Below are 26477 nucleotides of genomic sequence, written 5' to 3' on the forward strand. Positions count from 1 at the left end.
AATATAAATAATAAATAGCTTATTTGAATTCAGTACATAATCATTTTTTAATACATTCAAGATCGATATATTATTATCAAACTATCTCTAATAGCAAAAATATTTTTTCGTACTTTTTGACCCACATGCTGCGTCATCTGTTGAACAGATGAGATGTATGATTCATAGGCTGAGTCATAACTCTTGAATGTATTAAGAAGATTTAAAAATTATTCTTTAACAAAAATAAGCGGTTTTCCAACAACTGTGTCTCATTTTGGGCTATTGATGGACTCTTTATATTATTTTGACATATATAAATTAGAGATCACCCCATTCGTAAATGTGTGCAAGTGCGTATTATAAATAACCAAAAACTTTGATCAATTTGATGTTTTACCATTTCGAAAAAATAGTACTAACATCAGAAATCATTGGTTTTTAAATAAAATTATAAATAAGAATAAGATACCTTCCATTCTTTTGCTATTTCAATAAAATTGTTTCCTTTCTAAAACTTTCATGTTGCATTTAAAATACTATTTTATTTATACTTACATTGATATTCATCATGTTCAGCATTTAAAATATTTGTATTTCAAATTTCATCCAGCTCCATTGATAATGCAGTTTCACTTAACAAGGTGTTGCATCGACGTCAACGCAGATCGATAGCTCTACTCACGGTACAACTCTACAGTATCTTGAGAATGTTCACGGTAATTCGTCATCCATTTCTCTAAACAGTTGGCAGAATTTGTGCGTGCGGTGTGCGGTAGTCTGCCGACGGCGTCCGTTCGTAGGAAAGAGAGAAGGTAGTGAAGGATCCCTTTGTCAGATTAAAGTAAAGCAACTTAGTTGAAAAGGAAGTCTAATATTGAGAAAAGGAAGATCGAGAAAAATCAAGGGTAACTGGGTGGTAGTTCAGCCTCGTTTCGAATTCTCTGACCTCTTGAACTCCCCGCTGATTTTTTATTTCTCGCCAAGTGAATAACAGTGGTACATAGACGAACCCCTGACCCCTCCGCGGGAGGTTCGCGCCTCGGCGCCTAGGCCACATCAAAAGGAAGGAGAAAGAAATTGCGGAAGCGGGAAGGTTAAGAGGACGGCACGAAAGGGAGAACGCGCCGTCTATCACCATGAAGCTCGTTGACCACGTGGTGAGGAGCTTCAAGGTGGCCAAGGTTTTCCGTGAAAATTCCGACCGCATAAACAGCATCGACTTTTCACCAAACGGAGACACTTTGATCTCTTGTTCAGAAGATGACCAGATCGTGATATATGACTGTGAGAAAGGCACCCAGGTGCGTACAGTCAATTCTAAGAAGTATGGTGTAGATTTAATTCATTTTACCCACGCAAAGAATACCGCAATACACAGCAGTACCAAGATTGATGACACAATTCGTTATCTAAGTCTACACGACAACAAGTATATAAGATATTTCCCAGGACATAGCAAGAAAGTTGTATCGCTATGTATCAGTCCCATAGAAGACACATTTCTCTCTGGTTCTTTAGATAAGTCCTTAAGACTGTGGGATTTACGTTCACCTAATTGTCATGGTGTTATGAATGTTTCGGGACGTCCAGTTGCTGCGTATGATCCAGAAGGTCTTATTTTTGCTGCAGGTGTCAATTCAGAGTTTATAAAATTATATGATTTACGCAGTTTTGATAAGGGACCATTTGTCACATTTAAATTGTCTCAAGAAAAGGAGTGTGACTGGACAGGATTAAAGTTCAGCAGAGATGGTAAAACAATATTGATTTCTACAAATGGCAGCACAATTCGTTTGATTGATGCATTTCATGGTACACCTTTACAAACATTTGCTGGTTACTTGAATAACAAAGGAATTGCAATCGAAGCCAGTTTTAGTCCTGATTCGCAGTTCGTATTCAGTGGATCTACGGATGGCAGAGTGCATGTATGGAATGCTGAAACAGGGTACAAAGTTTGTGTACTCAATGGTGATCATCCAGCACCTGTTCAATGTATTCAATTTAATCCTAAGTATATGATGCTAGCATCAGCCTGTACCAATATGGCATTTTGGTTACCCACTGTCGATGAAAGTGCATAAAATTAATGTACAGAATGTCGGGCAAAGCTCGCAAGAATTTACCTAATTTTGTGCAAGAAAAAACTGAAAATTATATCAGTTCAAAGAAGAAATGAGAATGGACAGTTCTTGGGTATCTGAAACAAGCAGAAATTGCATTTACATTGTGTACAAAATAGAATAACCGATGTATGAGACACTGGTGTTGGAATGAACCCAAGAAGCAGAAGACTTGATGTAATATCTAGGAGTTTGGTCTGTTTGGCTCATTGGCTCGCCTCGAGTTCATTGTGTACTGTTATATATTCTGCCATCTTCATTGTTTTCATCGTCATGTACTCTATGGTGCGATGAACGTGACCATCATAATAACACCTTGTCAATATTTAAGAACCGTGATATACCATCGCTTCTCTTCTTTCTCAAAGTATACTACAAATATCACTAGTATTTGGATGTGTCATCTTGTGTACATACCTCCTTCTTGTGTACCTGTGTGTAGTATAATGATATTGAATTATCTACCATATGCTACAAAAACTCTTTGAATTGTATATTTACTTGATTTTTGAGCAATCAATAATTTTACAATGCACTTTGTTATTATTACATTTTTGATTATACCTTAACAAAGTCAGGTCAAGCCATTTATATGGTCATGACAAAAAAATTGACACATAGTACAGTATCACACTAAAATTATATATTTATATGCATTTTCCAATTGAACGTGTCTTAACATAACTTGAAACGAGTTTGAAGCACAAAAGAAAAAAAGAAACAAACGAAATTGATAATCTCATACTGATACTTCAAAAATTATTATTGTATACCATGTACACATGAAATTCGCGACACACGCAAATACGTGTGCGCCCGCGTTCAATTCTATAGTATTGGTATCCAAAATTGAGAATTGTAGTCGCTGATATCGCGCGCGTAAAAATTGTTATCGATATAAATTGGGTTACGTTAATTAAAAATCCCCAGTGACCGTCCGAAATCAGGGATATTTTCTTTGAACCCAATTACAACCGAGTCTACTTGAGATTTAAATAATGCACGATACGTCGTTAGCGCAGAAGAACGATAGTTATCGAGCTTATTTATTGTGCATAATAAACATGCGGACGTTTAAAGTAGACGCTCTGTTGACGGCAGTAAGGTATCACGTATTTCTACGACTTCCATGCGATAAAAGTATAATAATTCAGAAAGTATACCACGATGGCACTTACGTTATTGTATATGTATTATTCTAGATATGGTATCGTTTTTAATCTACATGCGTGGAACCGGCGGGCCGGGTGAGAAACATTCGACGATGGTAGGAAGTGCAGTTAAGTCTAATCGTCTCACAGTAGTTCAGTAAAGTTTAATGTTTATGTCATCGTGATATGGCATCTCATTTTAATGAAGAAACAAGTGCATACGAATGGACAGGCAAACACATTTGAATACTTTAATTTAATAAAAAAAAAATATTAAATAAATATTCGATAATCCATCTTTTGATATAATGTAATTACAACGGCTAAACAATATTTTCATTTTATTGTACACGTGTTCGTTAGAATTGACTTATCGAAATTTCTGTCATCGTTTAACATTGATACGCTCTCAAATTCGAGACTAGTCGCGTCGATAAAATATTACACAATTATGTGTAACTCACATGTTTATGACTTACTTGTGTATATTCTGTCTGTTCATTTATATATGTCTGCCTTCATCGTCATGTATATACCATTTATATTCACAGTGTCCTCTAGTATTTCTAGACGTTTTCCTTAACATATTTTATGCAAGAGTAGGTGGTTATAATATTCTATATGAAAGCGTGCGCGTATGCATGTATGTACCGAGTGTGTCACATATTTGCGTATTGTCTATTGATTCTACGACGGTGTATGTGTGTATATGTGCATATGTACGGGAATGTGTTCTCTTTGTATGTGATGTGTTTGCTTGTGTATCTTCGAGTTTTGCGGGCTCGAGTGCATAACGTACGTCGAATGCGCGAGTTCGCCTCGTCTTGTAAAATAGTATTTTTCTAAGTGGCGAAACAGCGTGCGCAATTATATATCGCGATATCTGTGTCAAACGAACGAGTGGATAGTACGATGTTATTTAAGAATAGATGTCTTGCGATATTTCTGAGAAAGGGGGGTTAGACTGACGACAAAAAGAACAGAAAAAAATATAGAATGAATATTATATTCAATCGATCGGATTGCAGTAAGGGAAAGTTTAATGAACACTGAAGGTGCAGACTCAAAGAATCGGATCGTCTCTCGAAAGTACTATGATCGATCCACGTATATAGATTAAACACTCTATGTCATACTGCCAACTTGTAATCGAGTAAATGTCCAAACTGAGAGTATCCTAACGCAAACAAATTTTCCGTAATTCGCACGTAACGTGCGAGACACTGTGTTCCCAAAAGGAAAAATGCGAGAGAAATTGTATATATAACTCTGTCAAAGTGACGGAACGTTCGATCGATAATCGTGCAACCAGGGAATGAAAGTTGAAACGATCGATCGACCGAATATTTGGGTGGCCACTAATTCACCCGAATCCATCTTCATCTGTTCAAAGTCAGGGGCGTAAACGTTAGCGATTTCTCTTTTATCGAGATTAATTAACGTTCCCTGTCATTTTTGTATGTATATATATGTGTGTGTGTATTTGCGCGCGCGTGTATGTACGTATGTAGTATGTATGTATGTATGTATGTATATGTATAGAAAACAGAAAAAAAAACAAAAAAAAGTACGAAACCTTTTTTTACGAATTTAAAATTTTCATCAATCGACCGTGCGTTTACATTCTGTTACGCGCAACCGGGGTACACAGTCAGTCGATAAAAAAAGAAAGACACCGATGTTGCGTGAGTGATAAAATTTCTCAACGTTCATTCGACACATTTACCTTATTATTTTATGTGACATATTCGAGGAAGAATGAAGGACAAATTGGGCGGAAGGAAAATGCTGTGCCCGAACTGCGCAACATCCCACTTACGTCCCTGTCGTAATCGTCGATTCACGCGGCCACTTAACATAGGGATTTAGAATTGAACTTAAGATAGATGTACATCGTTTGTCGATCGAAAGAATCTTAATAATTAAGAGAGCGTTTTATTAAGGTACGCCTCAGAAGAAAAAAAAAATACTAAATGTGATGTGAATCATCAAAATAATTCGTCTATTTGTAATTGTTTGTATTTAGACAATCGTTACTTTGCAACGTTTAGTTTTTTGAAGAAACACGATCTCTGTATACGCTTCTAAGTTCCTACGTTAAGTTCTTGTACAAATTACCGTCAAGTGTTTGTATACGAAACGTAGCCTCATTCAGTACTAATTTTTGAACATTTTCTGCGCGAATAGAATCAGTCTATCACACACAAAACGTTACATCATAGTGTCTTAGAGAACTAGGAACATACGAAATGAACATCAGTTCATCAGTTAGAATGCATTCAGTTTGAAAGGTTGAATAATAACGTAAATATCTTCCAACAGTGAATTTAGAGTACGCACATTTTTAATGTTGTATTTTATCAGAAACAAATCTCAGAACTTCCATCTGGTCTTTCCTTCTTCGTTTTTGTTTGTCGTTACAAACGTCGAAGTACAGAAGCTATCGCAAACGGTCAAGTTATTGAATATAATTTGAATTAGTAGGATTTTAAACGTGTGTACTCAGGACTTTTTTCTTCGTAAGCTGTATATTTTTGTTTATGTCTTACGCAAACAAATAGATGTAAAGTAAATAAGAGATACAAGTTAGTAAAATTGTATTACGTACACAACAACAAATAAGAAAAAGATTTCGCATTGTTTTGTGAAATTGTATATCGTAAAAACCCATTTGAAAAAAAAAGGAAATGTTTCATGAACACATTTATCTATGTTCCAGTTCGCTAAGTCGAGGGAATATTAATGTCAAGTAAAATTTTCTTCCACTGGCGAATAAACGTAATAACATATCAACGCGTTTATTAGCGAATTTTTAATTGAATGTTATTTAGGCGTATTTGAGAAAAGCAGAAATGGATATATACATCTTATTGAATTTTTCTTGCCGACAACGTGCCGATTCGACGATTTAGTGCGCAGAATAACTTTTTATTTTCTTTTAAAATCACTTGAATAGAACGTATGATATTTTACTACAAAAAAAAAAAAAAGAAAAAAAGAAAAAAAATTCTAATAAAATACTTTTTTTTGTACATCAAAATTTGGTCTTATCATTTTATTTCTATACTCGTTTTTGACAACGGTTAAATTTAACCTAATTTTGAAAAATAATATTACTACACAATTATTTTTATTATATTACTAGCTGTTCACATTTGCGTTATTTTGCAAAATCATTAACAATATTAGGACATGTACAGCGATTTTAATCGCTCAACGCTACGTAACACGTGTGTTAATATAACGTAATTACATCTATGCAGTAAATCGGTGGAGTTTCTAATAATAATACTATTCAAACGTTGTGAGTCACAACGATATCATTTTCCGATACGATTCTGTTTTTTCACGCGATAAATTTCCCGTTTGTGATATACGATAGTGATCGTACAAAATTTCGTTTAAACCAGTAATGTCTGATAGTTTATTTTTATACTTTTGTAGGTTGCATCAGTCGCATTTATCGCTGCTGTCTCAGAATTACCACGATTCATTTGTAACTATTTATATGATTACGGAAGTGCAATATGAACGGATATTGTAAATTACAAAGATCAATTGCACTCATGATCGCTGTCATAAGAACATTTTATTTAAAATTATTTGTAATTACAGAAATACGACATATTACGAATATTGTAAATCGAAAAACAGGTTCTCGAAATATATCTGAATAATATCTATGATATTCCGTAATTGAATTTTATTTTTCTTATGGAATATATTTCATTTATATTAAATTACTGAAAAAGTCATTCCTCTTTTCTTTTGGATTTTTAATGAGGTTGTAATTACTTTTATGCTTCAAAAAAGTTCGACAAAAATTGTACATTATTTTTACATTATACTATACAGTACAAAGAATATTGTTTAATTATTATTTTATTCCTTTATGGTTTGTATGTGATATAACATCTTCTCTTTGTCAGAAATTGGAGCTGGTGCCCCTGACATCAAATCTCGACCCTCGGTAGTTTTTGGAAATGCTATTACGTTTTTTATGTTATTTTCCTTACACAGTAAAGCCATTAAGCGATCCAGTCCTTGAAAATATTATTATTTAAAACATTGCTTCTTTTAATGTTAATTTTTTTGAATATTGTTTATATATAAAGTAAAATACCTAATGCAATTCCACCATGAGGTGGTGCACCACATTCTAAAGCATCAAGCATGTGTACTAAATAAGATTCGTCTATATTTAACATTTTCAATATTTGTCTTTGCAAATTTGCTTCATGAATTCGTATTGATCCTCCTCCAATTTCTGAACCATTCATAACTAAATCATAATGCAATCCTCTTACCTATAATAAAATAAATATTTTATTTAATAAAATACTACCGAGTATATTATTTAAGTAACAAGCGTAGGTACCTTCGTCGGATTCTCAGAAAGATACTGAATATCATCCGGATGAGGTTGTGTGAATGGATGATGCATGACTTCCAATTCATTTTCTTCTGTATTAAATGAAAATAATGGAAAGTCAGTAACCCACAACATTTCGTTTCCGGAAACACGAATACTGTGACCTTTACTTTCCAGTAGATTTGTAAATTCAATGCGTACTTTTCCTAATAGCAATTGCTGTCATTTTAAGGCAATGTCAGTATAGTTAGAAATTAAAGACGAAATGGGTTAATTTAATTAAACGTGATTATTAATAAATGTATACTTGCAGTGGGCAGTTTATGTCCACAAGCTAAGAATAGAACATCTCCTTCATTTAAATTTAATTCCTGTCGTACATTTTCATTTAAAATTTTTGAGTATATTTTATTCGTTTCTGTTGTTAATGATTTATTAAATACTTTTATTTGAATTAATTTCACAGAAGGAAAATAATCGTGTTGTAGTTTAGAAATATTTTCCTTAACAGATTTTTTAAGGAAATCCTAAAATTTAGAAAATATATCGCAAATGTGCAAAAGATGAGAAAAAAGAAAGTTACAAATCATTCATAAACATACATGTTTATTGGGAAAAACCAACGCATAAATCTCAAAATTTTGATTCCATTTCATTTTTAAACTTTCTTCTAATGTTGAATAATCAATTATTTCTGTAAGTTTACGAAGCTGAAATATTAACAATATTTGTTGTTCTTAACATTATTTAGCAATATTTAAACTATAAATATATTAAATTTTTACTTGATATGGTATCCTTAAATCTGGTTTATCTGTACCATACAATTCCATAGCTTTGTCATACTCAATGCGTTTGAAAGGAGCAATTATTGCTTCTGATTCTTCAGGCCAAGAATATACTAACAAATTTTCAATTAATTCCATTATTCCCTCGGAATTGACAAATGACATTTCTATATCTAGCTATGAAATGATATATTTATGAAATGTATTTTTGATATTTAGTAAGTATATTTGCAAGTAAATACACACCTGTGTAAATTCAGGTTGTCTATCATGTCTAGAACTTTCATCTCTATAACATCTAGCAACTTGAAAATATCTGTCGAAACCACCAATCATCAATAATTGTTTAAACTGTTGAGGACTCTGTACCAGAGAATAAAATTGTCCTGGGTGTCTTGTTGGCACTACAAATTCTTGAGCACCCTATGTGTACAAAAATATGAAATTTTAAAACCCCTATTGTAACAAATTCTGTGTATCACTTTGAAATACATACTCCAGGAGTATTTTTGAATAGTGTTGGGGTTTCAATATCCACAAAATTGCATTCTTTAATTAAGTACTCTCTCATTTTTGCTATGACTTGTGAACGTAATCTCAGATTTCTTTGTAATTCAGGATACCTTAAAGATAGATATCTGTATTTCATTTGAATGGTTTCTGTTCCTTTATTAAATTCTCTAACTAAAATCGGAAGATTTGGTTTTGCAACATTTAAAATTTCCAAAGATTTTACTTGTATTTCAATATATCCAGTTTTCATCTGTTTATTTTCTTGTCCTTTGGGTCTCTCACATACTGTACCCATTACATTTATTACACTTTCAAATGTTAAATTCCTAACTAACTCTTCCAAATCTTTTCTCTAAAATAAAAAATAAGAAATCCTTGATCTTAATTCAAATTGTTAAGTTAACATTACATATTTGTTTTAAATAAATATATCTATATGTGCTCACATCATTTGGTATAAGAAGTTGTGTAGAACCATAAGCATCTCTTAATATTAGAAATTTATTCATTCTCTGAAACTCTAACCAACCATACAATCGAACATTATCTCCTACATTTTGAACATTTAGTTCACCACATGTATGAGTCCTTGAAACAAATTTATTTACAGGATCTGCACTTAGTTTCATTGTAGCTTGCTTTTGAACAGCCAGATCATGTATATAAGTTGTTAGTATTGAACAATACTTTACCATAAACTGGAACAAAATAATATTTATAATTTTATCTAGACAAAATATTTTGTCAAAATTGTATAAAAGAAAAATAACTTGTACTATTGCAAAATTTACGATATTTTTTAATGTTCCAACTCTAATAATTTCATCAATTATTAACTCTTAATGAATATTTAGACTTACTTTTTGTTTAAATAAACCATTTATGAAAAATAATTTAAGAAATTGATTTTTTGACATGATATAATTGTGAAAACTAAACATCGTTTCTGTAACATATAAATACACAAAGTTTATAAGAAATATACATTATAATTAAAAATATTCGTATATTTACACTTTGTAAAATAATATAAATACTAATTATATCGGAGATAAAAGCATGTTCATGAATTTCATATATGTAAATACATACCTAAATATGATTAAATATAACAATTACATTTGTAGACAATTATTCATTTAAATCTTATTTTCGTAATTTTGTTTCGATCAATTTAAATGAAGATATTAAAAAATAGTTTGATACAATAATTTATGCGTAAATAGAAGGGCAGTTTACTCTGGGTTCTGGCCCAATGTGGCCAGATTTGGCATAATTGAGTGCATCGACGGCAACACTAGTAACGACGAACTTCCTTAGCGTCTAACGGAGTGGTAGCGAAAGCCGACATATCCTACTGCACGAGCCATATTACGTGAGTTCGGCACTCCGCTCAACTTCGGGAAATCGAAAAAGAAGGCGTAGTGTGAGCTGCCTTTCTTTTTTGATATGATGAAATACACGTTTTAAAACCTCTTGACCGTGTTTTAACTATTGAAAAAAAACAAATTTTTGTTATTATTTCTATCTGTAAAGAGCTGCAGAAAGGGAAAGGAGGAAAGGGGAGAGAAGAACACCACGCGCGACCAGGATCTGCTACTATAGTGTATTCTCATCAACACAGCTTTCTAGCAGGCTCTGCCTTCGACGACTGAATGTTAGGAAGTCGATCGAGAAATGTATATATAGCAATGAAGAGGTCAGTCGAGCACTTGCGAGAATGCAACCCCTCTGGTGGCGAACATGGGAGGTGACGCCACATTCTTTTATGTGACTTTTTATTAAATTTCTATGTATTTAAATATTTTGTGCAATAATAAAAAGTATCTGAATAGTGTCATATAGATTAGACATCAAGTTGTTTAATGTTGTATAAATGTTCCGTATCAGTTAATGGCAAAATGTAATATCTAAATAGATTATTAGTAAAGCATATTATTTAAATAACGAAAATATATGAATACTTTCTTCTTTAAATAATAATACTCAAGTAATTATATTTCACTACTAATATTCGAATTATGGTGTTCAAATACTCACATATTCGGAGTATTCGAATTCCTATAAAACATTCTAATAGTACCAGTCCTAACTTTACATAGGTTCTATTTCAAATTTTACCAGGTCTGTATTCAATGTCATTTTCGAACAGCGGATTGGTTGAATCTATGCACACGCCACGCCTACATTCTGCGTTATGGAGGCGTATCAGAGAAATGAAATACACAGTCTGTTATGGAGAAAGGACTGTGTTCCGCAATGAAGTCTGTATTCGTAATAATTTTGAATACTAATGTGGTTAATAGCGCGTGTTTAAAACGTGAACGGTGATAAATCAGAAGCCATTTACAAATAATTTGAACATCAAATTGTGCAAGTTAATTAATTTATTGCAGTGAATACGAGTTTCCTATATTGTGTCATTGACTCGAGACAAAGTGTCAAAATCGTTCAAGCTTGACTTGACTTGTGTTTAGCAAAATTACATTAAGACAAATACTGGAAATTTGTTTACTAAACTTTGCTCAATCATTCAAAATTAGACTATTTAAACCATATATTTCTTAGCCAATCATCGTTACTAAGCAGAAAACTGTTATTGCTTCTACTGTAATTTTATACGGAAACGAAAAGATGTATGTGACGCCAATGCTTTTGTTTTCTTTTTGTTGAATATTTCTCATACCAAGTGTTACATTTACGTAGTGATTTTAATAAAATATATATTGTACAACGCATTTCATCATTGTCAATAGCTTTTATATATTATGTTTCTTTAATGTTTCTCTAAACTTCATAAATTTAAATAACAAGACTAAAATTCACTATTCAACTTATTCAAATTGCTTGATAATCGTCATTTATCATCATACAATTTGATTTATTAATTGGTATTAATAGTAAATTAATTTAATTTTTTGCACTATAAATTTTAGTATTATGAATAGAAATAATTTATGTTGATAAATGTTTATATTCTTTGAAATAATCATCATTTTTTAATCTTTATATAAATATCTGTCTAGTTTTTTTTTAAATTATCAATTAATCAATCAGAATAGAGTTTTATTAATATTACTAGTAAAATTAATTATTATTATAATATTTTAAATTTAAACAACAATTTGTAAATTACAATATAATTTCAGGTTATTAGATACACAGTGAAATTAAACATTGAATATTATGGCAAATAAGTTCTTTATATGATTGACTATTGATATGTGCTTAAACATGATACCAACGAAAAAAAATTACCAAACACTCATCAGGATGTGTTTCGTTAATGTTCTTTATCACTGATCACATCTTTGCTGAGGTCAGAGAGTGATGCCGGTTCATCAGATCAATGTTAATCCGCCTGACTGGCAACCACCTCTGTCTCTTGGTCCTTCCAATAACAATAGCCCTGCTACTGGTGAAGGTTTACCAGAATGGACACCAAGGGTAAACTTGTTTCATATATTTTTCTATTACACAATTAAACATTACTTTTTTTCTGCTTATCCTTCTCTGTTTAAATATAAATATTATTTAGAATAATATATTCTGACCTTTAAATTACCTTTAACTTATGGTATACACTATCATGTGTAGCTATTATTTTTCCCTCTTATTAAAGTTTTAATAATATTTTTCCTTACTGGAAGAGATATATGATTGATTTTAATACTAATATATTTAAGGAAAAAATACATAACATAACATTTATTTTGTAGGAATCAACATATGCAACAGTAGTTACGATTATACCGGATCATTGTCACTCATCTGTGAGCACACTGTCTTCAAGCAATCATGATATTTGCAGGTAAGTACAAAATCTTTTATGAATTATTTCCAGAGAATTAATTAACATCACCTTTAAAAAATTCTGTGTTGGTATAAGGTATATATACATATTATAAGAAATAAAATAATAGTTAATAAATGTATTGGAATGTTCCAAAAAATAGTATGTATTTTAGTCACTATACTTTTTGTAATAAGTATATATGTAAATAAATATATTTTCTTCTTTTATCATAGAATATGCCATTGTGAAGGTGAAGAAGGTGCTCCTCTTTTCGCACCTTGTTATTGCAGTGGCAGTTTACGCTATGTACATCAGGCTTGCCTTCAGCAATGGATAAAAGCTTCAGACACACGTGCTTGTGAATTATGTAAATTCACATTTATTATGCATGCCAAAACAAAACCATTTTGCGAGGTACTGGTCTTTTACATTTATAAATGTATTATTTATTTTGTTGGAAATGAAACTATAAATGACTATTTTTCAATTCATTATGATAAATGAAAGACAATAATTGATAATTTACAGTGGGAAAAACTTGAAATGTCAGCCCTAGACGTTCGTAAACTATGGTGTGCAGTTGCTTTCCATGCAGTAGCTGCACTTTGTGTGGCTTGGTCTTTATATGTACTTGTAGAACGATCTGTGGAAGAAGCGAGACGTGGATTTGTGGACTGGTCTTTCTGGACTAAGCTAATAGTTGTTGTAATTGGCTCTACTGGAGGCTTAGTTTTTATGTACATCCAGTGCAAAGCATACATTACACTATGCAGAAAATGGCGAGCATTTAACAGGTAATTTGTATTTTTAATAATTATTCAATTTTCTAGTTAAGTATCTTGATTATTTCAAATTATATATCAATCGTAAATGTTATATTTTATTTTTTATATTTATTAATATTTTTTAGAGTAATATTTATTCAAAATGCTCCTGAGAAAGTGGTGCTGCCTCCCTCACCTACAGATTCTTTGAGAGAAGTAACGTTACCTCTAAAGGATCCAACTGCCTCGATGCCCGAGCTCAATCATACCTTATTACCCCGTAACATAGATCCTCCATGTGCCTCGCAGATGGTAAAACCAGATTCTGCCGCGCCTCCACAAAGGCACGACGCTCAATTGAAACTTTATGTATTTGATAAATTGTCCTCATCGGAAGACAACTTGTAATACAGTCGGGGTAATATTGACGGCTGCTAATTGTGTATTAATGATTAGCAAAATGTAATGCAGACATAAATGTATGTCTAGAATGAGCCGTAATTCTAGACTACAAATACGATTTTAAAAATCGAAGTTTCTATTTCGAAACTGTCAAATGTCCGCCCTTATGGAGCACCTTTATCTGAAACTTAGTACTTCAGTGCTTACATTGACAATGGGATAGCTGAAAATGTCTAGCCATTGGGTTAACATTTTCTCAGACATTTGTGTACATAATTATTGTATCTGTGATGTTATTAAATAAACTTTACCATATTTAAACAATACTGTTCATTTTTCTAATAAACATTAATTTTACAGTAACAATAGTTGCAATGCCCAGGTAAACAATATCATTATAACATTTAGAATTATTATTTTTTACAGTTTTATTTTTGAAGAAATTTTATTAAGTTGATCTTCAAGATCAGAAATTAAAAATAACTTTCTTTAAATAAAAATTTTTATTGAGAAAGATTATAAACTATATATATTTTAATTAATATATAGTCAATAGACTAAGTGTCTATTTCGTTGCATCTAAAAGATAATGTATAAATAATACAATTGAAAATAGTACATATTGGAGAGTTGATATTTGCTTCTGAACTGTACCATTTATAATATAGTCATTGTTTTTTAAATATAAGAAAATATACTCATGTTTTGATGTTTTTAACGATGACCACGTTTACTTTAAAAAACATTCTTAATAAATATTTCAATAACCAATGAAAAATTTTATTTAAATTTTCACTGAAGTAGTTGATAAATGAAAACTATTAATTTGATATTGATTCCAGTTTATAACAAGGATGTTAATATTTTAATTATTACATCCGGTTTTTCTTGTGCAAACATGGGAAATTCTCAAGTAGTAAGTATGACTTGTTAATGTTTTATATAACACTAGCATTTTCATTTTTCAATAATAATTAATATGTAAACGAATATGTACAATTAATTTACCTACATATTAGGAAAATATGTATATATTTCGTAATAACTTTGATATAAATCTACGTATATTATGTGCTCTTTCAGAACATCAGTTTGTAGTTGGCACCACTAGTCTTCCGGAAATAGTTGCAAGGGGCCTACGAATGTTCCGCTTACAGTGGCAGTGAGCGTCAGTTTGTTGGAGTTCTGTTCAGAGGTAAGTTTGATCATTTGCAATCCACTTTTAATTGTTTGTTGAATATCAATCTATTCGAAAAATGTATTTAATTAAATTAAAAATATTCTAAAGTTTCGGTAGCACTTATTAGTTTTGTTAATAATTATGATATGTTGCAAAAATCAAACCATACATAAATATTCATCTTGTGTGATATCTATTGAAACGTGTTACAGGTATAGATATAACACTTATTTATTATACGAATTATAATTGAACACACATCTATATGTATATATTTGTTACATAATTATAGATGAAACATGTAGTAGAAAATGGAATTAAAATTATATCGTAGTGTTCACTTTCCATCGATGAGCGTTAAGCGTCGTTACTAAAATGGCGGTTACGTTACGTGTACAGTTTCTACAAAAATTGTTATCGTAGCAAGCGCGTTGAAATACGTACATCTTATTTTATTTTAGGATATTTAAGAGGTTTTTGTATCCATGTATAACAAATGCACTATAAGAATAATTATTGTTCGTGCAAATGTTTTATGTTGAAATATTTTAACAAACTATTGTACTTCTGGAATATAAATTATTTTTGTAATTATGAAAGTCAAATATTTATTTTTTCTATTTTAATTGAATAAAAATTGAAAAAGTTTTCATTATAGAATTACCTGATTAATAATTACATAAATTTTTGTTATATGCAGAAACATGTGCAGGAATGTACATTATTTCTTAAGAGTATAGAATATTATTTTAACATTATGGGGTGGGTAATATATGAAAAGTAGAAAACTTGAAATATAATTTAATAATTTTGAAGAAATTACTTTACTATTTTAACATGAATGGATGCATGGTGCAATTGTATAAATGTTCTTATAAGTATGAATTATTATTTCTTTTTGTATATATAATGTTATATTTTTTAATTTCAGCAATAATTTAATACACATATACATATAAAAATGGCGGATAATGATGATCTTTTGGATTATGAAGATGAGGAACAGACTGAGCAAGTAGTTGATGGTAGTGGAGATATACCTTCCAAAAAAGAAGTCAAAGGCACATATGTATCTATCCACAGTAGTGGGTTTAGAGATTTTCTTTTGAAACCTGAAATATTACGTGCAATTGTTGATTGTGGTTTTGAGCATCCATCTGAAGGTACTTATGTTATACTATTATTATTACTATTATTCATTGTATAATACAAGTACAAAATACAGTAAAATCTCAATTTAACAGACCTTATTCTAATGAATTTTAGATTTAATTGAAAACATTCTATAGTTTTATTGGTATGTCTCTTAATTATGAGGCGTTCATTTGTTTTTTGTGTTATTTTAAACTTACATAATTATTTCAAAACTATATCTCTCCAATATTTATACAATTTAATAAAATTAATCGCGTTAAATGAAGTATTTATTGTATACAGTTTTTTGTTAAGAAACAAGGAAGAGGGACACTGTTCAAAAAGTTTGGTAATCACTGCTCTAATTGGTCTGCTAAATCGAATAATTACTGTAATTACATATTTTTATGTATAAAATGATGATATGAGATAGGGACAACAGATTCTATTATGAATGATATGTATCAGTGTGCTGAGTCTTCATTATTGTTGAATATTTGATACATATATAAAGCGAGTACCTAATTTTATATAAATATTATTTACAGTACAACATGAATGTATTCCTCAAGCAGTGCTTGGCATGGATATATTATGTCAAGCAAAGTCTGGTATGGGAAAAACAGCTGTATTTGTGTTAGCGACTCTACAACAATTAGAATTAACAGAAAACCAAGTTTACGTTCTTGTCATGTGTCACACGCGAGAACTTGCTTTTCAAATTAGCAAAGAATATGAAAGATTTAGCAAGTATATGCCTCATGTGAAGGTAAGCTTTATTTATTTTGATGTATTTTAATGAAATTAGCATTAGAGAATCTTCAAATGATGATACATTTTGACATAGCCATGAATGATGACTTTCGTTATTACCACTAACCCCACCTCTGACGAAGATTCTTGTATTAATTATAATTTAAATTTACATAAAAATGATACTTTTATTTAATAATAAATTGTGTATTGAAATTCTAGGTTGGAGTCTTTTTTGGTGGCTTGCCAATTCAGAAAGATGAAGAAGTTCTGAAAAACACATGTCCTCATATCGTTGTGGGCACGCCAGGTCGTATTCTTGCTCTTGTACGGAATAAAAAATTAAACCTGAAGCACCTGAAACATTTTATACTCGACGAGTGCGATAAAATGCTTGAATTACTAGGTAACTATAAATACAAGTTCTTATATGTTTATGAATTTTTTGAATGTGAATTATATTTTCAAACATTTATTTCCAGACATGCGTAGGGATGTGCAGGAAATATTTAGAAACACTCCACACGGCAAGCAAGTCATGATGTTCAGCGCTACGTTATCCAAGGAGATACGTCCTGTCTGCAAAAAATTTATGCAAGATGTAATTAACCAATCTTCCTCTTCACTTCGATCTTCGATTGCTCCTACTTCGTTGGCCCTGTATTCATACCCAGGACAAAGCTCAGACCATACTATAAATATTGTTGACGGCGCACCCGCGGGTTAGGCTAGTTAGACAACACTTTGAAGAAGTGATACAGAATTCAATAATGAAAAGTCCCTCAATGTCTTTGGATTTTGATTGAATATCAAATTCCACAACTTGAATGTAAAGAGCTACTGCTCCAAAGTGTCCGTCCATTTATCGGATGGCGATATCTGCTCATAAAGGGAATGAAACCTTCGTTTAATGTCTCGGTACTCAAATTAATCAAGATGACAGCAATGCTTTAAAAAATTTCATTTAGTTCCGGTCTTCAATGTTAAAAGTACTTTAATTGTCGGCCGCATATTGAAATTGACAGTTAAAAATGATTATATTCAACATTATGCAAATGTTGGGAAACATTGTCTGTCGGGATGGGATGGGTGGAACAAAATTTGTACATTTGTATGGGTAATGATCGAGACAGGTGTAAAGGGAGGGGTAGATTTTTAAACGAGTTAGGGCAGCATTGGAAACATTTTTCATTTGGGTGGGGGGCTAAGAAGACCTCAAGACAACCTGAAGACAGAAGAGCGCAAGAAAGAAGATGCAAGAGGATATATGGGAAACTGGGGTTAGCTAGGATTGAGCAGTTTTGACAGTATTGTTGCAATTATGTAGCATATGTCTAATTTATTCGCGTTCGTGTAATTGTAATTGAAACAACACATTTTGATATTTTGCAAAAGGCTAATGGAGGTTGGTAATCTATTAGTAGGAGTGAAATTGGACAACAATGGAAGTGTTATACATAATTCAAACGTGTCAATCTGTATGTGAAAACAAAGCATAAATCAGTTTGTGTATCATGAATCATGAGCTAATTAAGTCGCGATGTTAGAAAATCTCAGAGGCCGTAAATTTTGTGATATACGAGCATACCAAGAATATTCGAGACCAATTCTGGGCACGTTCTGAATGTACCAGAATTTGGGAGAAGAGGTTTGGCATCGAGTGGCCAGCGGATGTGTGAAAGAGAACATTCATGGGTGCGCCATCTTAGTTCTGTTGGGGTGACAGCTGAGTTTTCGTTGTTGGCACTACCCAGAGATGGAAGTCGCCGGACCGTATGTAACCAGTATGACTAATCCGATCGACAAATAATTGCAAAAATGAGATGTCGTACAGAAAGTTTTCCAAATCGTATAATACATTTTCTTTTATAGTAATTGACATGAAATTGTCATCAAGGAAGCGGGAGAAATTGGGACATGCATAAAATACTCTGCATCTTCGCATCATTTGTTCTATTTTTTAATTATCGTTTATAGTTTATTATTTCATGTCTCAAAAATATTTTTTTTTCTTTTTTAATTATTTCATTTGGTCCAACAATGAATTGCATTTATTAAATTTTTCTTTATTTTCAACTTCAGTGACGATTGAAATTTAATTTAATATATTAAAACACAACAAGTATTAGAGTCTAAAAATTATCAAGGTGTGATAATTGTTAGGGTAAAATAGGTAATCTTGTAAAAAACATTCTTTGCGTAGCCCATGGAAGTCTATGTGGATGATGAAGCGAAACTCACATTGCATGGTCTACAACAGCATTATGTCAAACTTAAGGAGAATGAAAAGAATAAGAAGCTATTTGAATTACTTGATGTTCTTGAATTCAACCAGGTTTGTCCATTATAGGGATCGGTCAAATTATTTATGCCACTTATTGAAAAATTCTTATATTTAAATCATCATAATTTTTGTTTGCCTCACATTATTATTATTTTATAGGTTGTTATCTTCGTGAAATCTGTACAAAGGTGTATGGCTTTGGCACAACTTCTAACCGAACAAAATTTTCCTGCTATCGGAATACATAGAGGCATGACCCAAGAAGAACGATTATCAAGATATCAACAATTCAAAGATTTTCAAAAGGTAATAAAGTTGAAGGTTTTGTTTTATTGGACACTAGTATTGGACATATCAAATTAATCATGTACAAATAATAATGTATTATTTTTAGCGTATACTTGTAGCTACAAATTTGTTTGGCCGTGGCATGGATATCGAACGTGTAAACATAGTATTTAATTATGATATGCCAGAAGATTCTGATACATATCTCCATCGAGTAGCTAGAGCTGGCCGTTTCGGTACTAAGGTTAGTCAATTTTACGTATTTTATGATCAATATTTTACTACACTAATCAAAAAGCATTCGTGCAGTATTCCTGATACAAATCACTAGCAGCGTTTACCCAAGTATTTTATTTTTTAAATAACATAATTTTTCAAAAGTATTTCAAAATGATTTTTATGGCGTCTACGTATTGTTTCACGAAGAACGATTATAGTTATCCTTAGTAATGAAAGAGTTAATTTATCGTTTTATATCAATATTTTAATATTTGCAGGGTCTTGCAATTACATTAGTAAGTGACGAAAGTGATGCAAAGATACTGAATGATGTCCAGGAAAGATTTGATGTTAATATTACAGAATTACCAGATGAAATAGATTTGGCTTCATACAGTAAGTTTTGCTATGTGCATTATTTTAAAAAATATTTCTTATCAGTCAATTAATTAATTTTTTTTCATTGTAGTTGAAGGACGATAAATAGAAATCCATTTCCAAAATATAAACTTGGAAATTAGATTAAGGTAAATATTATTAATTTGCAAATTCTGCTGTAACTTTTTTAATATTTATATATTCTATTGATTGCAGTTCATGGAAATCGAATCACCATACAGTAACACTTATTGTGCACCTACGTTGAGAGCATAGTCATATTTTGTATCGATTTACAATTTCTTTTTCATTCATCCATCAAACTTTGAGAATAATTAATGCACTAGAATTATAATAGTCGAATTATTATTCTCTTAAAGCTACAATAAATAATTCATGTTATCACTGTATAGTACTATTTAAATTTTATTCCACGATTAGCGAGTAAGAATTTTGTATAATAAATTTAAGAGAGTACATTCTATGTCCTCTATTTCGTGTAAATGCAATAAATATTTCTCTTTTTATAATTGTTTATTATTTTTTAAATTTTTATTACATTTTAATCTATCGCTTGCAGTAGGCACATGCTTTAATTTTATGCTATACGGAATTCACGAAGTCTCGCTATGTACTCGTCGTAGTACCATTGAGAGATGAGTTGTAGCTAGGCACGCTGATTGGCCGTAGCGTAGTAACGACGCTTGTTCTTACAGGCATTGTCATTGGCTGAGTCGCTTGCAATATGATTCCATCGCGTAACGAAGAACGTGAACGACATTTGCGTAATCGTTCGCTCAAAATAGTAACAATGAATAGAACAAAAATGTATCTCGTGTTTTCCCGTGAAAATTAGGCGACGCGAAAACCTACTCTCTGGCCTTCTGCTGATATAAGTTATCTCCCTATGGTACATTTATGCAGCTCATCCGCAATAAGATTAGGTTCACTTTCATTGCATGCGTTGTCGTTATTGGTCGAGGACTGTGAACTAGAGTGAGGATGTAAACTCTCGTTAGGTTTCTTCTCGCGGACAAACAATATATAATCAAACAATAATTAATATTGAAAAAATAACATTGTAGTATAGAAGTATTGTTATTCTTTACACTATTTTTCAAATTTTTGTCTTAAAACTATAAGTGAAAACCTTAAAAAGTAAGATATAAAAAAAGATCAAGAAACAATTGTATTGGACTAAAATGTCAACGCAAATATAATTTTATTTGATCCTTGGTTTATTTTGAAATTTGTTCTATATCCAATTTTGTGGATATAGAAACCCCTGATTAGCACCACCACGACCAAGAGGTGCAGGACCTCTTCCTCCACGACCAAAGGTACCTGTAGAAGATAATACAAATATTTATTTTCATTTAACAATAGCCAAACATATAATCATGCTGCCGTACCTCTTCCACTACCGCGTCCCCTTTGGCCTTGTCCTCTTCCTTTCATTTCACCTCTGCCCCTTGATTTCATTTGCACATCTTCCTTCACCATGTCTATAACTTCATCAGGTATTCTTAAATATTTAATTGTACTACCTCGAATGTAACATTCTGGCATTCTCCAAAATTTATCGCCATCCTAAATGGTACATTAATAATGTAAGTAAAAGTTATTCATACTGATAAATAAAATATTAATTTTAAAATGTTATTACTATACCCTGGACGTGCATATAACCTCTCTAAGATTTATATTCATCCAACTATCACAGCTAACTAAATGTCCATTGTATGTTTCGCCATTTTTGAGCTCGACGAGCTATGAAATATTGCATTAAATTATTTAATTGATATGTGCCTATTAAATGAAATGTAAGACATTTCCTTTTTTTAACGTATTCAATACGTACCATAGGATGATTCTGTGCTGTTCTTAATAACGATAAAGGTAACTAAAATATAAAACATTATGCTTTTATATGTAGAATTAATGATATCTTAATAACTTGTTTTTTTATATAATAACTTCTAAATATACCATTTTTTGTATCAGTCGTGTTTATTCAAACACCGATAAGCACATCAAAACAAACACTTTGAAGAAACTTCTATAAACAGGGTATCCAACTGTCAGTATCACCAGACTGCACAGGCCAGAACAGTGTGGCCAGATTTAGCATAATTGAGTGCATTGACGGCGATACTAGTAACGACGAACTTCCTTAGCGTTTAACGGAATGATGGGGAAAGCCGACATATCCTATCACACGAGTTACATGTTACGCCAGGTTAACACTTCACGCAACTTCAGGAAATCAATAAAGAACATGAAACGGGAGCCTTTCCTTCTTGAGCTTGAGCAACTGAAGTCCATCCTCGCGTCAATGGCACACAATTTCAAATCTCGACTACCCAGGCATTTTTACGTTTTGAGCTATATAGGTACATAATATAAGCAAAGTCCATAATGAAAAAAAAATTTATACGGAAATACACGTTTTAAGACCCCCTGATCATGTTTTCACTATTAAAAAAAAAGAAATTATTTTTATTATTTCTATGAGCAAGTATATGTATACACAGGGTGTTCGATCACCCCTGGGGGAAATTTTAATAGGAGATTCTAGAGGCCAAAATAAAACAAAAATCAAGGATACTAATTTGTTGATTGAGACTTCGTTAAAAAGTTATAGAAACATTTCCGGCCACACAGTATATTTTCGATTAGGAATTTTTTTCTCGAAAGTGCGTAGGAATTTGAGGGTATGTCTATTGACCAAAAATTATTGTAATTGACTCCCGCAACCGAAAATAATTTTTCCAAAATGATTGAAATTTTTTAATTTCGCCGAAAAGAATCTTGTCATCCTTGGAGTTTTTAAGAAATAATCCACCAACGTAACAAACATATGCAACCCATTACCAACGACCCTGAGATACGCAGGAAGAAATATTCACTGATCTGACCTCAAATAAGCAATTACAGCAAGAATATCTTTCCCTCAGCGTACCAAACACACTGCAGGCTTTAAAGTCGAAACAACCGGCAAAATAAATTCTTTTTCTGCATTGTTTAAACTTTCCTGAATGTGTATTCACGTATGCGACCCGAACTTCACCGAACCAGTTCTGGTTGCTTTGAACATGAACATGACCAAAATTTATTTTTAATGTATTGAGTATAAATTTAATCAGGTATTTATACTCAATCGTACATTATTTTCTGTTAGGTCAAATACACTGAGAAGAATACTACTACAAGGTAGTAATAAAAATGTAAACACTGATCTTGCTTTGAAACAGAATATATTAAAATGATTAAATAAAGGAATATAATAAGTATATCAAAATGTGACAATTTATATCATAAAAGTCATGTTCATTTAAAATAGTAAACTTTGTATAACATGATACATATTATTTAGCATCAAAATATTACTTTTATTTTCTGACAATTTCAATGATTTATAGTAATTTATTACTTACGTATATGGTTTAAAATCAAATTGTGTTTTAACCCTTAACGCTCCAAGTGTGCCTCTCAGGTACCACAGACATGCGATGTATTTTTGGGTCGTTATCGGTAATTGTTTACAAATAAAAAATAAGTGTCTTGTTTGTTCACCAAAAGCAAGTAATGCGGTAAAAAAACAAATAGTTTTCTACTATGAGACCTGTGAATGCAAATCCGGTTTGCATCCTAATGAATGTTTTAAAAAATTCCACACATTACAATATAAATAATGTAATCAAAATTATATTATTATTAATATTATTATTTACACGTCATTGTAGCATTTAAAATCTGATACTTAAAAACTTGCAAGTTGAAGTATGATGAGAATAAGTTGGAGTTGCCAGTCGATATTCATAATTAAGTCAGAGCGTTAAGGGTTAATTATAATATGTTTGTATATACAGAAAGAAAGAGAAAAAGAGAGAGCAAAGTTACAAAGTTAAAATGTTGTACATATAATAAATAAAAAATATATAAATTATAAATGTAAACGGGTACACTGGTTGAATTTAACAGCTGTTTTACATGTTGGACATTTTTTTGAATTACGTAATGCTTTTTCTAAACACTGTGTACAAAATACATGTCCGCAACGAGTAGATATGGGTCTTATTTTAGAAGAAAAATATTCATAACATATTGGGCATAATAATGGAATTAAATTTTCTGGAGAATAGTTATTGCCACAATAAATTCCATACTTTGGTGAATTAATTTGATCCAAGTTTATAGTTTCCTTTGATGTAGATGTATTTTCAACTGGTATTTCTCTATAAAATTTAATCTATTAATTTTACGTAAATTTGTTTAAGATTGATAAAATAATTTTATACAGATAACAAAGTAATACGCACATGACAGAATCATGAAGCTGTAGTTCTGGTTGGTTAGGTAAATTACGCTTTCGTCGTCTTTTTGTTACTGTAATATTGACAGATACATTTTCAGTATTTCTCCTTCGTGATTTTAGTAAGAATTTATTTCCTGGCGAATCTACCGTTAAATCAATATAATCGACTGGATCTGACATATTTTGATCAAAATCCTTTGTACGTCTTTGTTTACAATGTCTGTGACTATGATGTCTACGATTGAAATTATTGAAAGGTTAGAAAATTACCGATATATTTTAATTCACTTCATAATTATGTATGTATTTCTATACTACATACGTAAATATTTAAACAATATCTAGTTTACAACGTTAATAATTGCAATTATTAAAATTTAAGTACAAACTATTTCTTACCAACTGGATCGTACTATACGTTATTCTGTGAAACGAAAGACTCGGTTTAATTTAACCGTTAACTGTTAATTAAACCGTTTAAATAAAACCATGTGACAACAACAGAATCTCATTGGTCCTAAATGTCTTTAGCGAAGAAAGCAAATTTTTTTGTATTCTAATATTTAAACAGAAACTAATTTGATTACATTTTTCGATTGTCACTAGATTTCGAGTTGTAGAAAAGACTCCTTCAGTGAGCAAGTATGTAGTGAGAATATTTAAAAAGTAGTTTGCTGATTTTGTTACGAAAGGAAATTGTATATTTAATTTTCTCCGCTTTAGAGGATCGGTGTTGTGTTCAGTCATCGAAATAGTAATATTGAAAGTTTATTTATGGTATGTATTCGAATATCTATAAAATATTTAAAAATTCAAAATTTAGTTATAAAGTTATGCTGGCAATCTTGAATTCGGTCCATTCATTGCTGTCGCTGATTGCTTCTCAAAATGTTACGATAAATACATTAAAACAATAATTAATAACATTACAATAAAAATTATATGTATATTAAAAGTAATGAAATTCAGTAAAGTACTTTGTTTAATGTTATGTTTGAACAACTCATTTAATATCATCTGATTACTAAGTTGCAAACGTTCATTTTAATAAATTAAACATTTTATAATATATATAATAATTACAAACTATTATAAAAGTACAGAAAATACACAATTGATAATTTCAATGCTATTTAGTTTTATAATACTTCTCAAAAATTTCTTGAGCATAAATTAGAATAAAAATCATGCACCTCGAATTATGTTAATAGTTAATATATGAACGTAATTATATACAAAAATTATATAAAAACATATGTAGGCACTTTACACGTAATTGCATCATGTATAAATGTATGTGTAAGTATGATATGTATTAAAAATACTTAAAGAAATTTATTATGCAACACCCTTTTACTAATTTTCAAGAGCACTTCCATTTTCTTTATTTGAAATTATTTATTAGCTAATTTTCATGTCAAGATTAAAATAGAAGTAAGTGTTTGAAGGTACTCTTAGATACATGAATTAATTTTTAACCTGATATCGTAAATCGGTTGTGCTTTCTAGCTGGTCTAATATATTTTAACTTTTTATAATCTTTTTCTTCAAGTAATATATTATTATAGTCTTCTGGTAGCTTTTTATGTAAAAAGAGAATAAACTTATAACATTCTATATGTAAACATACGTCCTTACTGATTAATATAGGATTACATAATTCATATACAATAAATGTTTAATTTACATAATACTTTCTAGAAATATTTTCAAAAATACAATAAAATGTCTCAATTTAGTCATTTATAGTAACAATAATTACATGTAATGATAATAACAAAATGGAACTCCCTCAAATTAGATACAAATGGTGTTTGTAGTATACTTACAAAGGCAATGATATGATATTGATTTCAGTCGTCCACTCAGCTAACATATGTTACATATCAATCGTATCATTCTGAGTGGATAGTTCACAATTTTAATTTATACAAAAAGATTTTGATAACAGTCAAATGGTTCTAAAATGGACGGTTAAATTTGAATACTTATAGAAAAATACTAGTAAACTCTTAGATTTCTCATATAAAAC

General features: G+C 30.9%; 6 protein-coding genes across 10 annotated transcripts; 3 read left to right on the plus strand and 3 right to left on the minus strand.

Moving 5' to 3' along the window:
* Nucleotides 1-698: 698 nt before the first annotated feature.
* On the plus strand, nucleotides 699-4927 carry Wdr82 (WD repeat domain 82). 2 transcript variants are annotated; one of them, XR_013079671.1, is made up of 2 exons: nucleotides 699-3210; nucleotides 3308-4927. XR_013079671.1 is itself a non-coding variant. In XM_076764881.1 (1 exon), exon 1 carries the CDS (start codon nucleotides 1119-1121, stop codon nucleotides 2064-2066), a length of 948 nt encoding a protein of 315 aa, XP_076620996.1. In that variant the 5' UTR covers nucleotides 699-1118; the 3' UTR covers nucleotides 2067-4927. The 2 variants fall into 2 exon arrangements, 1 of the variants encoding a protein (XP_076620996.1); XM_076764881.1 differs by having other exon boundaries at nucleotides 699-4927.
* A 1476-nt stretch (nucleotides 4928-6403) lies between these two features.
* Asprs-m (aspartyl-tRNA synthetase, mitochondrial) lies at nucleotides 6404-10566 on the minus strand. 2 transcript variants are annotated; one of them, XM_076764879.1, is made up of 11 exons: nucleotides 10022-10566; nucleotides 9790-9875; nucleotides 9376-9627; nucleotides 8913-9281; nucleotides 8663-8839; nucleotides 8414-8593; nucleotides 8231-8338; nucleotides 7942-8155; nucleotides 7635-7849; nucleotides 7380-7563; nucleotides 6404-7299 (listed from the first exon to the last, which is right to left on the minus strand). In XM_076764879.1, exons 2-11 carry the CDS (start codon nucleotides 9868-9870, stop codon nucleotides 7139-7141), a joined length of 1941 nt encoding a protein of 646 aa, XP_076620994.1. In that variant the 5' UTR covers nucleotides 9871-9875; nucleotides 10022-10566; the 3' UTR covers nucleotides 6404-7138. The 2 variants fall into 2 exon arrangements, with proteins under 2 accessions (XP_076620994.1, XP_076620995.1); XM_076764880.1 differs by lacking the exon at nucleotides 9790-9875.
* Nucleotides 10567-11108: 542 nt separating this feature from the next.
* On the plus strand, nucleotides 11109-14207 carry LOC143341694 (E3 ubiquitin-protein ligase MARCHF8). Of its 2 annotated transcripts, none has more exons than XM_076764725.1 (6): nucleotides 11109-11565; nucleotides 12079-12376; nucleotides 12649-12740; nucleotides 12959-13139; nucleotides 13254-13519; nucleotides 13636-14207. In XM_076764725.1, the coding sequence occupies exons 2-6, from the start codon at nucleotides 12260-12262 to the stop codon at nucleotides 13895-13897; spliced, it is 918 nt and encodes a 305-aa protein (XP_076620840.1). In that variant the 5' UTR covers nucleotides 11109-11565; nucleotides 12079-12259; the 3' UTR covers nucleotides 13898-14207. The 2 variants fall into 2 exon arrangements, with proteins under 2 accessions (XP_076620840.1, XP_076620841.1); XM_076764726.1 differs by lacking the exon at nucleotides 11109-11565 and adding an exon at nucleotides 11628-11820.
* A 767-nt stretch (nucleotides 14208-14974) lies between these two features.
* On the plus strand, nucleotides 14975-20657 carry Hel25e (ATP-dependent RNA helicase 25E). Its single transcript, XM_076765611.1, has 11 exons — nucleotides 14975-15086; nucleotides 16003-16234; nucleotides 16754-16974; nucleotides 17181-17364; nucleotides 17441-17559; nucleotides 19162-19293; nucleotides 19402-19548; nucleotides 19637-19774; nucleotides 20028-20145; nucleotides 20219-20276; nucleotides 20344-20657. Exons 2-10 carry the CDS (start codon nucleotides 16033-16035, stop codon nucleotides 20230-20232), a joined length of 1275 nt encoding a protein of 424 aa, XP_076621726.1. The 5' UTR covers nucleotides 14975-15086; nucleotides 16003-16032; the 3' UTR covers nucleotides 20233-20276; nucleotides 20344-20657.
* A 529-nt stretch (nucleotides 20658-21186) lies between these two features.
* On the minus strand, nucleotides 21187-23222 carry LOC143342115 (U6 snRNA-associated Sm-like protein LSm4). Its single transcript, XM_076765614.1, has 5 exons — nucleotides 22117-23222; nucleotides 21989-22030; nucleotides 21799-21897; nucleotides 21540-21717; nucleotides 21187-21471 (listed from the first exon to the last, which is right to left on the minus strand). Exons 1-5 carry the CDS (start codon nucleotides 22117-22119, stop codon nucleotides 21383-21385), a joined length of 411 nt encoding a protein of 136 aa, XP_076621729.1. The 5' UTR covers nucleotides 22120-23222; the 3' UTR covers nucleotides 21187-21382.
* Nucleotides 23223-23367: 145 nt separating this feature from the next.
* Nucleotides 23368-26383, minus strand: LOC143342114 (E3 ubiquitin-protein ligase RNF4). Of its 2 annotated transcripts, none has more exons than XM_076765612.1 (3): nucleotides 26275-26383; nucleotides 24450-24680; nucleotides 23368-24365 (listed from the first exon to the last, which is right to left on the minus strand). In XM_076765612.1, exons 1-3 carry the CDS (start codon nucleotides 26319-26321, stop codon nucleotides 24074-24076), a joined length of 570 nt encoding a protein of 189 aa, XP_076621727.1. In that variant the 5' UTR covers nucleotides 26322-26383; the 3' UTR covers nucleotides 23368-24073. The 2 variants fall into 2 exon arrangements, with proteins under 2 accessions (XP_076621727.1, XP_076621728.1); XM_076765613.1 differs by lacking the exon at nucleotides 26275-26383 and adding an exon at nucleotides 24845-24941.
* Between the last annotated feature and the right edge of the window lie 94 nt (nucleotides 26384-26477).

Source organism: Colletes latitarsis, chromosome 5 (genome assembly GCF_051014445.1).
Source record: "Colletes latitarsis isolate SP2378_abdomen chromosome 5, iyColLati1, whole genome shotgun sequence".
NCBI lineage: Eukaryota > Metazoa > Arthropoda > Insecta > Hymenoptera > Colletidae > Colletes > Colletes latitarsis.